The sequence below is a fragment of the Thamnophis sirtalis genome, unplaced genomic scaffold, assembly GCF_051295495.1.
Source record: "Thamnophis sirtalis isolate CommonGarterSnake01/CBP01778 unplaced genomic scaffold, rThaSir2_p1.2 scaffold_7, whole genome shotgun sequence".
Classification (NCBI taxonomy): Eukaryota; Metazoa; Chordata; class Lepidosauria; order Squamata; family Natricidae; genus Thamnophis; species Thamnophis sirtalis.
In genome coordinates, this window is record NW_028261387.1 from 33,702,432 (window position 1) to 33,716,189 (window position 13,758).

Here is a 13,758-nt window from a genome sequence, read left to right on the forward strand (position 1 = left end):
GCGCAGCGGGGTGACGAATGGGTGGAGCAACGAAAGGTGGAAGTAGGGCCGGCTTCCCCGTGGACTTTTGAGGGGGATCTTTTGAAGTATCGGGACCGGGTCCATGTTCCCGCAGGGCCCATCCGTAGACAGGTGCTCTCTCAGTTTCATGACGCTCCCGCAGCGAGACATTGTGGATTTTTCCAGATGTTGCGCCTAGTCTCCTGTACGTTTTGAGGGCCCCGGTTACAAAACGACGTGCGGAAGTGTGTGGTGTTGTGTGTCCAGTGTCAAAAGGCCAGGTCTGTGAGGACTTCTCCAAGATTATTGCAGCCCTTGCTGACCCCAGTCCCCACAGCACAGGGCTTTGTTTCTGGGATTCCGGCGATCCACCAGGTGGGGTGCTGCTATCTGGGCCAAGCGAGGAAGGATCAACGAAGGGCGGCTAAACAGTTCAGCCACCTGTGTCTTGGACCTTGTCCTGTGGAGGCCGTCATCAACCCCTCCCAGCCACATCCCGAGCGTCGGAACCAGGAGAAGGGCCCTGTGGTGAGGGATAGTGTTGTGGCCTGGCAGAAGCCGTTGGCCACCAGGTGGTGGCAGAGCATTGGATCAGAGGGAGTGTTCAGGGAAACACTTGGGAGTTGTTGCAGGATGCACCCCATCAAAGGGTTACTCGACGGAAGGAACAACTGAGTATTTACAGGAGACGATTGCGAGCAGCTGTTGCTCATTGGGATCCTCTCCTGAGTATAAAGAGACTGTTAGTACAACGCCCTGGTTGCAGAAGTCAACGTTCCATTCCTGTTCTAGTGTTTGTTCTTGTTCGCGTTCACACATTGAGAGAAGCTAACTTGGATAAGTGGCTTGCAGTGTTTTGTGAGTTATAGGATTTTTGCCAGAGCTATTATCTTTGTTTATTTGGGCTTGCAGCCAACAAGAGCTTGGACTGATTAAAAGAAACCTTTTGAGTTATGTGGCTTTTGGCTTTCATTCCTGGACGGAGACGGGAGGTCAGAACAGTTATTAGTGTTAAGGCTAGGGCTCCTGAAAAAGTAAAGTTCTCTGCCTATTATATAATTTGTTTTTACTTTTAATTAGCTAGTGCAGAGCATGAATTTTCTTGGCATCTAGGATTGACCTGTATTCATTATACTAGAATTTGCTGGAAAATGACAAGGAAGGCTTTCTCATCTGTTTTTACAAGAGGAAAATATACAGAAACTTCGGTTCTACCTTATCAAATGGTTATGTTTTAAATCATTAAATATCTTGCAAGCATACTTCTGTTCTGATTTTATAACTGAAGTTCAAGATTAAAAGTGAACTATTCTTACATGAGAATGTATTTATAATTAATTTATTTTGGAAAATATTTGGAAAATGTGCTATTTCAAAAGCAAAGTGAAATTTTATTATTTTTATAATATTTAATCATATAAACCCTAACACGGAACATGATTAGAGGGGAAAACAATGTACACATATTTTAAATAATAGTAAAACACAGTGAAGGTTTAATAGCAAAATAAATGTTTTTATCAAACAAGGATATAATCTTGGCTGAGCCAAAAGCATGTTATTATAGAGCAGAATGCAAGTTTTAAATAGAAATTATTGAAATTATGAAATTACATCAATAATTGAGACTATTTTTTTAGGAGAGACTCTCACAAGATCATGGATTCATATTGTAACAGATTGTTTGGATCTCATTATTCAAAGATATGACTATTACCTAAATTTCTGTTACAGAAAACTTATATCTGAAAAGACACATTCAGTTGCCTAACTTCTACACAGGCATTTTTCAAGATCTTTTATTCTATGAAAGTGTCTCTATCCACATTACAATTGACTAAGCTGGAGCTCCACTTTAATTTATATGATCCTATATTCATAATGATGTTTTAAGGTACATCAATTTTCTATATCAAGTGACTGAAATTTCAGTTTGGACTCCTCTCTTGTTTATTAACAATTTTAATAGATCATGAAAAAAGGACTAGAAACACAGAAACAATTGTTATTCCAATTTAATATGTCTGTAATTTTAAAACATAATTGACAAAGGCAATTGTTTACAGTTTGAAGAGTCCTGGAATAACAATTGAAAGATATAAATAATCAGAGAAATTAAAAAGATGGCATACCAAATTGAATATCAGTAACATGAAGTATAAGATTATACTATATGAATGACAATATCAATGTACATCACATTTTTTATTATTCATTTCTTTACACTGTATCTTACAGGAATTTAAATTGAACAATTGTGGAGGGTTTCTGTATTATGATTTTCACACATATTTAAAATGCCATTCACAACAAATGTTACATTTTGAATAGACTTTCCAAAAGACACCAACATTTCAGATGTTTATTGAAATGTTGGCATTTTGTTAATGATTATGTTCTGATTTATACTTGCTAATCTTTAAATATCAGTTAGAAACAATACATAGATAATCTTTAAACAATCGCTTAGGTATTGAGCTACATGGTAAGCTTAATAATTCTCTCTTGTTGCATTCCCAATGGCCTAGCCTTTTGGAAGGGACAGACTTTTGAAAAATGAGGAAAATAAGATTCCCTAATTTTTAAGCTTTAAATATGAAAGCTGTTGTATCATATGGATATTGGAGAGGATTGGTAAGGGCATATTATTTTTAATTCATCATAAATATAAAATGAATGCTTAAACTTTTGGACTTCTCCAGAATTTTCTGTATTATCATGTTGCCTGAAGAATTTCTGCATAACTTCTGGGTTGGAAAAGGCTGGTATAAAATTCTGGAATATTAGATTTGTGAGGAAAATTGTTCTGAATACTACATTACTGAATTATTTATATTCTGTGCAATTGTTGCCCATGGGGTAAGGTGGGGCAAATCATGAAGTGTGCTTGATGATGTAAAAGGGAACTTTTTACTCCTGCACAGCTCAACTTGTCCCCTTCAGAAAATTTAATTCAGTTTCAAGCCACCATCCTTATTTGATATTACCTTTTATAACAAAGTTATATAAGACTAATAGCAGAAACTTTTAAAAACTTTAGAAAGAAATTATTCAATTTAGATAAATGGAAGCATCAAGAATAGTGGGCTATAAAGGAAAACAAATAACTTTATTATCACTTCTTTCATTCATACATTTTTTAATTCATGTAAATATGCCTGGATAACATTTTGATCAAGTGTGGCTCCCTCCTCATACAAATTAAGGCTAAAATAATTTTAACACTTGGAATAATTAAAAGCTTGGTGAATACATTTAAAATCTTTTAAAGGCAAGATTTAACAGCCTGTTGAAAACCAATGAAACAGTGTCTGTTTCTCTTTTTAAGGAACACTTCATACTCAGGATTCCTCAAGTTTCCTTGTTCACTGATGTTATTAGCTTTGAACAGTCACTGAATGAGTGATGGTGAATACTATTTGTATTTGCTTAAATTCTTACGCTTTGACTTTTATCTTTTTTCTAATAATTCAGAGCTCTGAAAGTGCTTTGAATTTATTATTTCTTGTCCAGATTAGATGGAGAAAGTCTGAAAGTTGACGTTCATGTGCTCTGCATAACAGCCCACTCAGAAATGGTAAGTGATCCAAAACCATATAGGTGAACTCTATAGTGACTTGCACATTTCCTCCAATCACAGCCCAACACCTTCATTGCTATATTATGATTCCTTGAAAAGAGTCTATATAGTGCATTACAGAAATTTTAATGGGAGAAAGATTATTAAGAAAAGAAATACTGACTAGAGTTTTTTTCTCCAGGAAAGAGTGCAAACTATTCATCAGTTGAAGCTGAGCAAAGATGCTCCTAGCAACAGCAACCCTTGACACTCCAAGAGGATGTTGGATTCTGCATTCTCACTCCTGTTCTGAACGATGAATCTGATATACAGAAAGAGCATAAACCCATCTAGAATAGACTGTATCCAATCTCAGATTATTTTATCTACTCATCAAAGTATATCACATTTTTCCAGGAACTTGTTAACCTGCATATAGTCCATTACTTATCTCCAGAGAAGAATTCAGGATTTTCTTAGCACCAGATCTGATAAGGAGAAATAGAGTGTGATATTTTAGGCACGATTTTAAGACCTAATCCTAACTCTAATTTCCTTATCTAATATACAGAATAGGGTCCATTGCTAAAGCTTGACCTAATTATACCTTTGAATAGAATTTTTTAAGGAACAAAAGGCAAATAAAACATAACATTAAAATGATATAATTATAATATAGTATGTTTCAAAAGCATTTTTATGCAGATGTGATATAATTTTTCAAATAATTTGAATATTAAATAGTTCAGTAAGATGAAAGTGAAAGGAGATATGATAAAGAAGCAACAAAAAATGAAAGAAAAATTATTATGCAACTCAATAAGTGAAGTGAAATTCCTAAAAGGATTTGCTAGAGAAAACACTACAGGTAGTCCTCAATGTACAACAGTTAATTTAGTGACCATCCAAAGTTATAACACAACTAAATAATGTGACTTATGACCATTTTTCACAAATTCAACCTTTATAGCATCCCCATGACCATGTGATCAAAATTCAGATGCTTGGCAACTGGTTCATATTTATGACCATTGAAATGTCCCAAAGTCATGTGATCACATTTGCATCATTCATTCATTCATTCTTTTATTATATTTGTATGCCGCCCTATCCCGAGGGACTCAGGGCGGCTAACAAGCAGGGGCGGAAGGGGAATACAAACAAGAGACAAACAAGCAAGTTAAAAACAACGCAACAGTCATATCAGATTAAGTGGGGCCGGGAACTCATCAGCCCCAGGCCTGCCGGAACAGCCAGGTCTTAGTGGCTTTGCGGAAAGCTGGAAGGGTAGTGAGGGTCCGGATCTCCACGGGGAGATCGTTCCAGAGGGCCGGAGCAGCCACAGAGAAGGCCCTCCCCCGAGGGGTCGACAGTCGACATTGGCTAGCAGATGGAATTCGGAGGAGGCCTAACCTGTGGGATCTAATTGGTCGTAGGGAGGTGATCGGTAGGAGGCGGTCTCTCAAGTACTTGCAACCCAGTGGTGGGTTGCAAATACTTTTACTACCAGTTTGGGGGCGCTCCTGCATGCAACGCTTCTGCGCATGCGCAGAAGGGTCTGGGCGGGGCTTCCCACCACCGCTACTACCAGTTTGACTGAACCCGGAGCAACCCACCACTGATTTGCATCCTTCTGACAAGCAAAGTAAATATGGCAGTCAGATTCACTTAACAACCAGGTTACTAACTTATCAACATGCACTCACATTATTGGTGAACCGGTTGTTAAAGTATGTGCAGCCCACATCTGGGCAAAACTCACTTAACAACAAAAAATTTGGGTTCAATTGTGTCATAAATTGAGGACTACCTGTATTACTTCCTTAACTTATGCAACATGCTAGAATTAAAATGACCACATTTTAAATGGCTGAAAACTCACTTATTAGTTTTCCCAATTCTATTTCTTGAACATCAGCTTCCTAGCTATAATTATTTCCTAAATGTTGAAAAAATAAAGATCAACTCAAGCACTTTTTATTTGTACTTGCTTTTGTATGACAATGTGATAGGACTAAGTATGATAATGAAAAGAACTTATATCCTGGCTATTCCCTTTTCTTTTTGCAGTTTTCTGTAAAACTACTATGGAGATCTTTGGGATTCTCTGAAGCAACATGATGCAAAATACTGGGGGGGGGGGAATCACAAATCAGTTACAGTCCCTTCAAAGAATGGAGTAAGTTCTTCTACTTACCAAAACAGTGATTTGGATCTTAACCCAAATGATTAATTATTGAAGAAGAACTGAATAACCTAAGATTTATAGTTATATTGAGCATTAACCATGGATTCTCCACAGTTAAGCTTTACTGATCTAACCATAAATTTAAAGGAAACTGTTATGAACAGATTAGTCAGTATCTTTTAAAACACATATTTAATTTAAATCCACCATATTGGAATAGACTGTAAATAAGCAGGTGTTAAGTCCTATTCGTCACAGTTTTTAAATTGTTAATCTACATAGAATTTTACCAATTAAAGGAATCATGTTTCACTCATAAAAATAAAACACTATTAACAATCTTTTATGAATATACAGTATAATAAAATCATGAAGGATAACTACTGAGTGCATAGCTTATTTATAAAATAATCAAATCCACAGCAATCTATTGTTGGACGAATAACTAATGTTTTAAGAAGTTAAAGCTTAGCTTTCTAGCTAATAATATATTTTTGTGAAGTGATCCTGTTCTTTTAAATACTCAAAGACTATGTATTTGATGCTTTGTTAGATGAGTATCTTAAGGCACAAATAAGTGTAAAGCAAAGTATCAGTAATAACAAGTATAATACAAAATTAGCAAGTTTAAGTCACACATGGAATTATTCTTATATGGTTATATTTCAAGGTGATGGTAGCCCACTTAAGACTGAGTATTAAGGCAGACAGCCTGTTATTTCACCAATAGACACCTAAGTTAATGTGAAAACTGCAGATTAATTTAAGACTGAAAATCAGAATACAAATTCGGAACAATTTATTGCAATTTAATTTCAAACCTGACCACAAACAAATAATCAGGATTTATCTTTCTTTCTGGTTAGAGACAAGTTTTTTTTAAAAAAGTCTTATAAATTTAAGAAAAGAGAAGACTAGCAAGCAAGAACATAACCCTAATAGATTTACTGAGATCAGGTTTCACAGGAAGATATAAAAGCCTAGCACTGACCAATATGACCAAAGTGGATGAAATGCTAAAATACTGAATCTTTAATACACTACTCATCAGAGTAAATCAAACCAGCCCGATATCTGTCAATGCTACTTTCAAATTCATTTTAGAATGAAAACTTAAAACTTAATCTACATATACAGTTTTTTATTCCTAGCATTATCGTGCAAGGGCAGGGTCTGCTTTTTTTCAGATCAACAGAGTTTTGATCCATTGGTTGTGACAGGAATTGATCGACTGGCTTGTTGTCCATTGTTGTGGGCTTAGAGAGTTACTGGTCCAAGATCATTCAGCTGACTTTCATGCTAATGCAGAATTAGAACTCACAGTCTCTGGTTTCTAGCCTGGTACCACTAGACTAGTTTATAATTCATTTAAAATACTTATAGCCACAAACATAACCATACAAATACCTGAAATAAATACAACTTTAGACTTTAGAAAGAGTTGCTTCTGTGTATGTATTTCAAAGATCAATATAGTTAACCAATCCATACCAAAAGCAGACCATGTCAGAAGTATATAATTTAGATCTCAGTGATCAACAGGCCTAAAATTTATTCTACCAGAATCTATGAATTTCAACATGTGTATTAGTATACACTCCATTTCTTTATCAATATATTCTATATATTCTATATTGAATTCTGTCAATATCAACTTTCTGAAAATAAAAACAGAATGTATCTTAAATTCAGAGAAATAATAACCAAGCATTAAAGAAAAACAACCATGTATAAAATGAATGCAGCTCTAAAACCACTACTTTAATCTTTAACTTACACATTAAGATGCACGGATATTGGTTTTCTTTCCATCTTTATTTTGGTGGGTTATATTTTGCTGGTAAACTTTCAAGTTAGGTAAATTCGGCAATTTCTACCTTTTATTTGGAAGCAGACCAGGAAGATTCCAGCTCACACACTGATTTTGGCAAACATGAACTATATGTCTGCACATATAAAACTGATTACATTGTACTGCACAGCATAGATATACAAGTTTCTAATGAATCAACTTGCATCATGGATAAGTCTCTTAAACCAAAAGGACATTACAGTAAGGAACTACTGTTTTTCCCATATAGATCCACGGTACTAATAGTATGCAGATAATGCTAAGTGTTTTTTTTTCCTTTCTGGAAAAGAAATCTCATTCTAAAGAGTATTTGAGCATGATCAGTATATTATATGAAATTAATTAAAATTAGTAGTTGACTGCCAATTATTCTCAGGTAGAGATAGATAAATAGATAGACAGACAGAGAGACAACAGGATGCCTATTATTAGTCAGGACCAATTGGCACATGCAACAAAACTCCATATAATGGCCATCTTATCAACATCCTTCTTACGTTTTATCTCCTGAGGTTAATTTATAGATTACTCTCTAATGCTTTGACAACCTACCCTGAATTCTTTGATAGTCATTTTAAAAGATTTTTCCTTTCTTTTTTTAAAAGAGAAAACAGTTGCGTTTTGAAAAGAATAAAAAAAAAATCTGCTGTACCCTTGTTCTTTGTTTCAAAGTAAGAGATGTTTGCATCCTTTGAGTGGTGAAGAATGCAACTTTGAATGCAACTGTCTTAACTACACTCTTCCATAATTTAGCAAGACACTCTTTGTATTCTCTTACCTTTATGGTTTTGGTCTGGAGTCTGAGTCCATTTAAAGTGTTAATGGCTTTCTCTGCATCCTTTGGATCAATATAGTTAACAAATCCATACCCTAAACTCTGCCCTGTTGAAACATAAGAAACAAAAAAAAAAAGGACTCAGTATTCTTTGTAGCACACATGTACGATTTCCAAATGGGGGATTAAAGTTCTTTTCTCTGGTACCATTCTTAACCTAAAAAATTCATCCCAATCCAGAAAGCATACCTTTACAATCTGAACTCCCAAAAATTAACATTTTTTTAAAAAGCATGGGACCTTTTGTGTATGATAATGCTGATTTCTTTACATTCCATAGGGGAGTTAAAACTGAAAACTGCATGAATTAAAAAAAAAAACCTTAATACTCTTTTACTAAAGCTTTTTTGTATGTGAATCACGTTAAAAGAACAGATGACAAGAAACAGGTAGCAGCAGGATTTACATGCATAAATTCATTAGCTGTGTGATATTTTAATTAGCAGACAGAACTAAAGAAATGGTGGTACAGCAATGCAAGTTCAACTGAAAATGAAAAAAAAATGTTATGCTTACACCAGGCAATCTTTAAAAGCCAAAATCTTACCAATGAAAACATGTAAGAGATCTGTGTTTTTCCTTAACCTTCACTAGCTTTTTAAAATTTAGTACATTCATATACTATACCTCAACAAGAAAGCAATTTACATAAACACAGCAGAACATAATTTTCAAAAGTCAGAAGATGAAAAACTAAAATGTAAAAGCCAACAAATTAACTGCTGCTTTGACGACAACATAAATATTTAGATCAGAAATATCAGAATATTATGTGCCAGCATAGCTTATTATCTTGTACTCTTTGAACTGTGTTCAGGAGGTGAGATAGCAAAAAAGAAAAAAGAAACAATAAAATTATTTTTGTATTTAGATGATAGAAGCCATTTTGAGCAGTCAAGACAATTTCAACAGCTTTTGTTTTATTGGTAGAGTCTGTGTTTAGATTTTACTGGTCATTTTTATCCAGAAACAACAACATAGTTTGGTAACATGATCTAATCACAAGGTTCACACAAATATGGGTTCACCTTGACCCTGTAGAATAGTGAGAAAAATTAACTAAGAACAACTGATGTCACCATAATTTCCCCTTTGCTTGTTCTTTCACATGTGCTTACAAATGTATTTGTTTTAGAGTGTATATCAGCACATGCATAATTACATATTATTTTTTCCTTCTGTTATCTCAATATGCTCAGTTTTGAAAAATGACAATAGCTCTATATCCACATGTATTCCATCCTTCCTGAGAGAAAACCAATAATTTTATACTTATACATTACAATTTGGTTTTGTTCAGCAGTTTTTCATTACATTAATTATAAAACATGAGTGCATTGCTAAATCTGGCCAAGTCACATGCAAGCATTTTTTAATGTGAAAAGTCAGTGCATTGTGACTTAGATTATTATATATTGTCTCCTTTGTACAATGTCATCTTTAAAATTTTAATTTTATTATTTTATGATTCTATAGGATGAGAATGACATTCAATATGAGATTCAATATTATCCTCTGTGTCTTCTGTTTGATTTTACAAAATGTCTGACTGTCGGGATTAAATGTGGACAAGGCAATAGAAATTGCATCCAGGCAAGATGAAACTGTATGTTTTCATGTTCAAATTGGCGGTATAATTCATCATGCAAGAGCCAACATAATAGAGTGGCCGAAAGACAGGTCTACAAAAAAAAGAAAAAAGAAAAGTGGCTTGAAAATTGTTGTGGAAGATTGTTTGATTTCAATATAAAGCATGGATTCTAAGATATTGTTTCCCCTACCTGAACTCTAGAATGTCAATCAAAAGATGTAAAGGTCACTTTGAGTCCTAGGAGTCAAGTCCTATATGTGATAAACATACCTCTGTGGATTGACTTGGCTGTTTGATCAGCTTTGTTAATATTTCTAATCATGTGCTATCCAGTTATGAATTAATTTCTCAGTAAATGGTTTTATCAAACTAAAGTCAAGAATGTTTAGAATTATAAACTTCTCCTATTTCACCAATAATTAATATTCTGGGATCTTAATATTAAAACCAATAAAGATGTGCTCCAGCCTTTTTCCAGTTCTTTAACAATGGTCTCCCAGGGATAGCAACTTGATATTCACTTCATCCGGTTTGAACAATAGAATCCCATATTTCTAACTTAATAGAAGTAAATTTCCAATAACATAAAACCCTGCCCTTCCCTCCCTTCATTCCAGAGAAAAGTACACAGAGTAAATATATAGAAAAGGGCGACCCATTGCTTTAGATGAATTATTATTATTAATTTTTGGGTAGACCCGAGACAAATTTCTGTTTTCTCAAACCACAGCTGCCTCATGATTCAAAGATCAAATTTCTATGTCACCTGCCTGAAAACAGGGCCACTATCCTAATATTTTCTCACAGTGCAGGGTCTACTTTTTCGAACAAATGCTATTTCACACAATCAAATTCAGCAAATGGGCCCAATTGGATGATTTTTGTGTCTGTAATATTTGTGTACAGACACTTTTGTTTTTGCTCATGGGCATTTGCCATCGATGTTAGCGGTGTAGGATGCTGCTTAATAGACCATGGCCATACCACCGTAAGCATATTTCCTGCATTTTCTCTGTAAACAGTACAACTCCCCTCTGCTGCCAGACATGCCTCATGTGGTCAACAAGGGAAACACAATATGCATATCTAATGACATATAAAGGCTGCTTGACAGTTTTAGTGGTTGGCCAGCATTCAGTGCCATATAGTGTTACTGGGCAAATCATTTTGTAAAATTTTGATTTTAGGTGAATTGCATAGGCCTATTGTTCTGACTTAGGCTTCCTGATACAGCAAAATGCACACGATTAAGTGCAAAAACCCTATTTTTATTTCAAAGGCTGTGAATTATATTCATTCACAGCCCGTAATGAGTTTCAAATAGTAGTAAAGAGTTCTACAGCAGACTGCTAAATGCTTCGGGATAAGGCTGATAAGCACCCACCTTTATCTTCTTTAAAAATGCTGCCAAAGACTTAATTGGCAATTAGCTTGGCAAGGCCACATGGAGCAAAGAGTCCAAACAGCTCATGCACCTTTGTTCCTCCTTTATGTCCTATGGGAGTGGCCAAGCATCTCCAAACCTTACTCTGTTTTAACTGTTCTTGCAGCTCTGCACATGTGCACACTGGGAACAGGGGGAGCCTGTTCCTCTGCCTCGCTGCTGTCCGACTCTAGAGGCTCCGGAGGCAGCACATAACTCCCAGATGGCCCTGGCCCCCTCTCTGCCTCTGATGCAGAGCCCTCATCCGAGCCTTCCCCAGACTCCAGGACTAGCTCATGTTCCTTCCCAACCTCCTCACTGTCGACTGCTGCGAGCTCCGCCGGTGGACCACAACACCTATCATAGAACACACTCTAGTGATCTCCTTCCTATGCAACCATGCTGCATTCTCTCTCACATCTACTGTCGCTTCAGCACTGACTTGAATGATGAAAGTGCTTGGGCTACTCTCTGGATACTCAGTCTTCTTGATATTGAAGTTCAAATTGAATTGCACCTCAATATCAAGTGCTTTCCAGATGGCAGCTGAGAAAAGGATCTTATTGGCATAAAGTAAAACCCAGGAGACACTGTGATGCAAGTCTTGTGTGATGTGTGATGTATCCATAACAACAATGAACAGGAACGGCGAATCTTGTGTACACAAATCTTCACAGGAAAACTGTCAGAAAGACCAGCAGCACGTGATACTTGGCTGCTGGAATTAACATAAATATTTGGGTAGATCACAGAGCTGTGGTGGCACAGCGGTTAGAATCAGTACTGAAGGCTAACTCAATGCTCACTCCAGGGGTTTGATTCTAAGCGGCTCAAGGTCGGCTCAGCCTTCCATCCTTCTAGGTCAGTAAAATGAGGACCCAGATTGTTGGGGGCAATGTCCTGACTTTGCAAATGCTTAGAGAAAGATGTGTAAACTTTTTTCCCTCCTAACTAAAAAAGGGTGAAAATTTGGTGTGTCTTGTACACCAACCCCCACCCCCACCCTTTGGCCTCTGCCTCCCAGCAATTTGCCTTCTTGCAGCAAACCGCTAACAGCCTGTTTCAGTTTCAGCATAGCCGGATTATAATACTGAAAATAATTAGAATTTATTGTACAATAACATACACAAACATACACACACAAATACACTGAATGCTTTGATTTCTTGTGCTTGTACTAATAAAGACTATTACAATTACAAGTGATTGTTGTCTGTAACAGTTGGGTTAAATTAACAAATGCAATTTTGGCCAATGTCTGTAGACCTCTTGGTGTATATGTAATAAGACATTAAATGTTAGGAAACTAACGCCTTGTCTCAACCTCTTCCTTAATCATGGGAATAATAGTAACTCAATAACCATACAAAATAATATCAATCATACACTAAAAATTATGATCACCTTATTCATGGCATAAATTGTGCTCCTAACGCCTCTGACACATAGGGTCACAATGGCAAGATATATGGATCTATAGAATTTCTAAATTAACAAGAGTCTGTAAACAAGACAGAGGTTTTGACAAATCCACTGTATCAAAAATACAGGTTTACAATTCAAAGTTACAACAGAATTGAAAAAAGTTACTTATGTCCTGTCCTCAAAGTTATGACTGCCATACCATCTCCATGCTCATGTGATCATATTTTTGGCACTTGCAACTAGTTTGCATTTACAACCAGTTGCAATGTTCCGGGGTCATGCCATCATATTTTATGTGTATTGAATAAGCTGGATTTGGATTTACAACCACATGAACTGCTTAACAACTGCAATAATTTACTAAACAACTGTCATAAAAAATGGTTGCAAAATCAAGTCCAGTTATGTAATGACTTGACTTAATATCACAAAAACCTCTGGGCTCAATTATTAGTCATATACTACCTGTATTGAGAGAATAAACTGACTCCAAACCAGAAAAATAATAATAATCTAACTGAAAGTAATGAGACATGTTATTTAAATTTTAAAGTTAGCCTTTAATTTTTTTTCCTTAAACTTCATTTTAAAAAATATCCAGAAACCCCCAGAAAGCATATATAATCTTCCTCGGGTATGATACTTGCCATCTTGTCTCAAAAAAGCTTCAGAAGTTTTAATATTTTAATTTCTGAAAGTGTTTATGGCTACAATCTAATTTTGGAACATATATTTCAGTTGTTTGCTGAAATTAATTGTACATTTGCCTAACTTATTTGGTAATTGATAATCGTATCAATGCTTTCTTATTAACTTGTTTTATTCCCCATCTAAAATTGAAAGGAATGGGCCAGACTGAGATCGGCTTAATTCTTGATCATTTGT

The 13,758-nt window shown here is 35.5% G+C and overlaps 1 protein-coding gene across 4 annotated transcripts in view; it reads right to left on the reverse strand.

Moving 5' to 3' along the window:
* The window catches only part of ELAVL4 (ELAV like RNA binding protein 4), a 125,873-nt gene that overhangs the window by 15,607 nt on the left and 96,508 nt on the right, over positions 1-13,758 (reverse strand). For all 4 annotated transcript variants that reach the window (XM_014066648.2, XM_087719695.1, XM_087719694.1 and 1 more), the window contains one exon: positions 8,378-8,481. In XM_014066648.2, the coding sequence (XP_013922123.1) occupies positions 8,378-8,481 (104 nt within the window). The remainder of the gene's footprint in view (positions 1-8,377; positions 8,482-13,758) is intronic.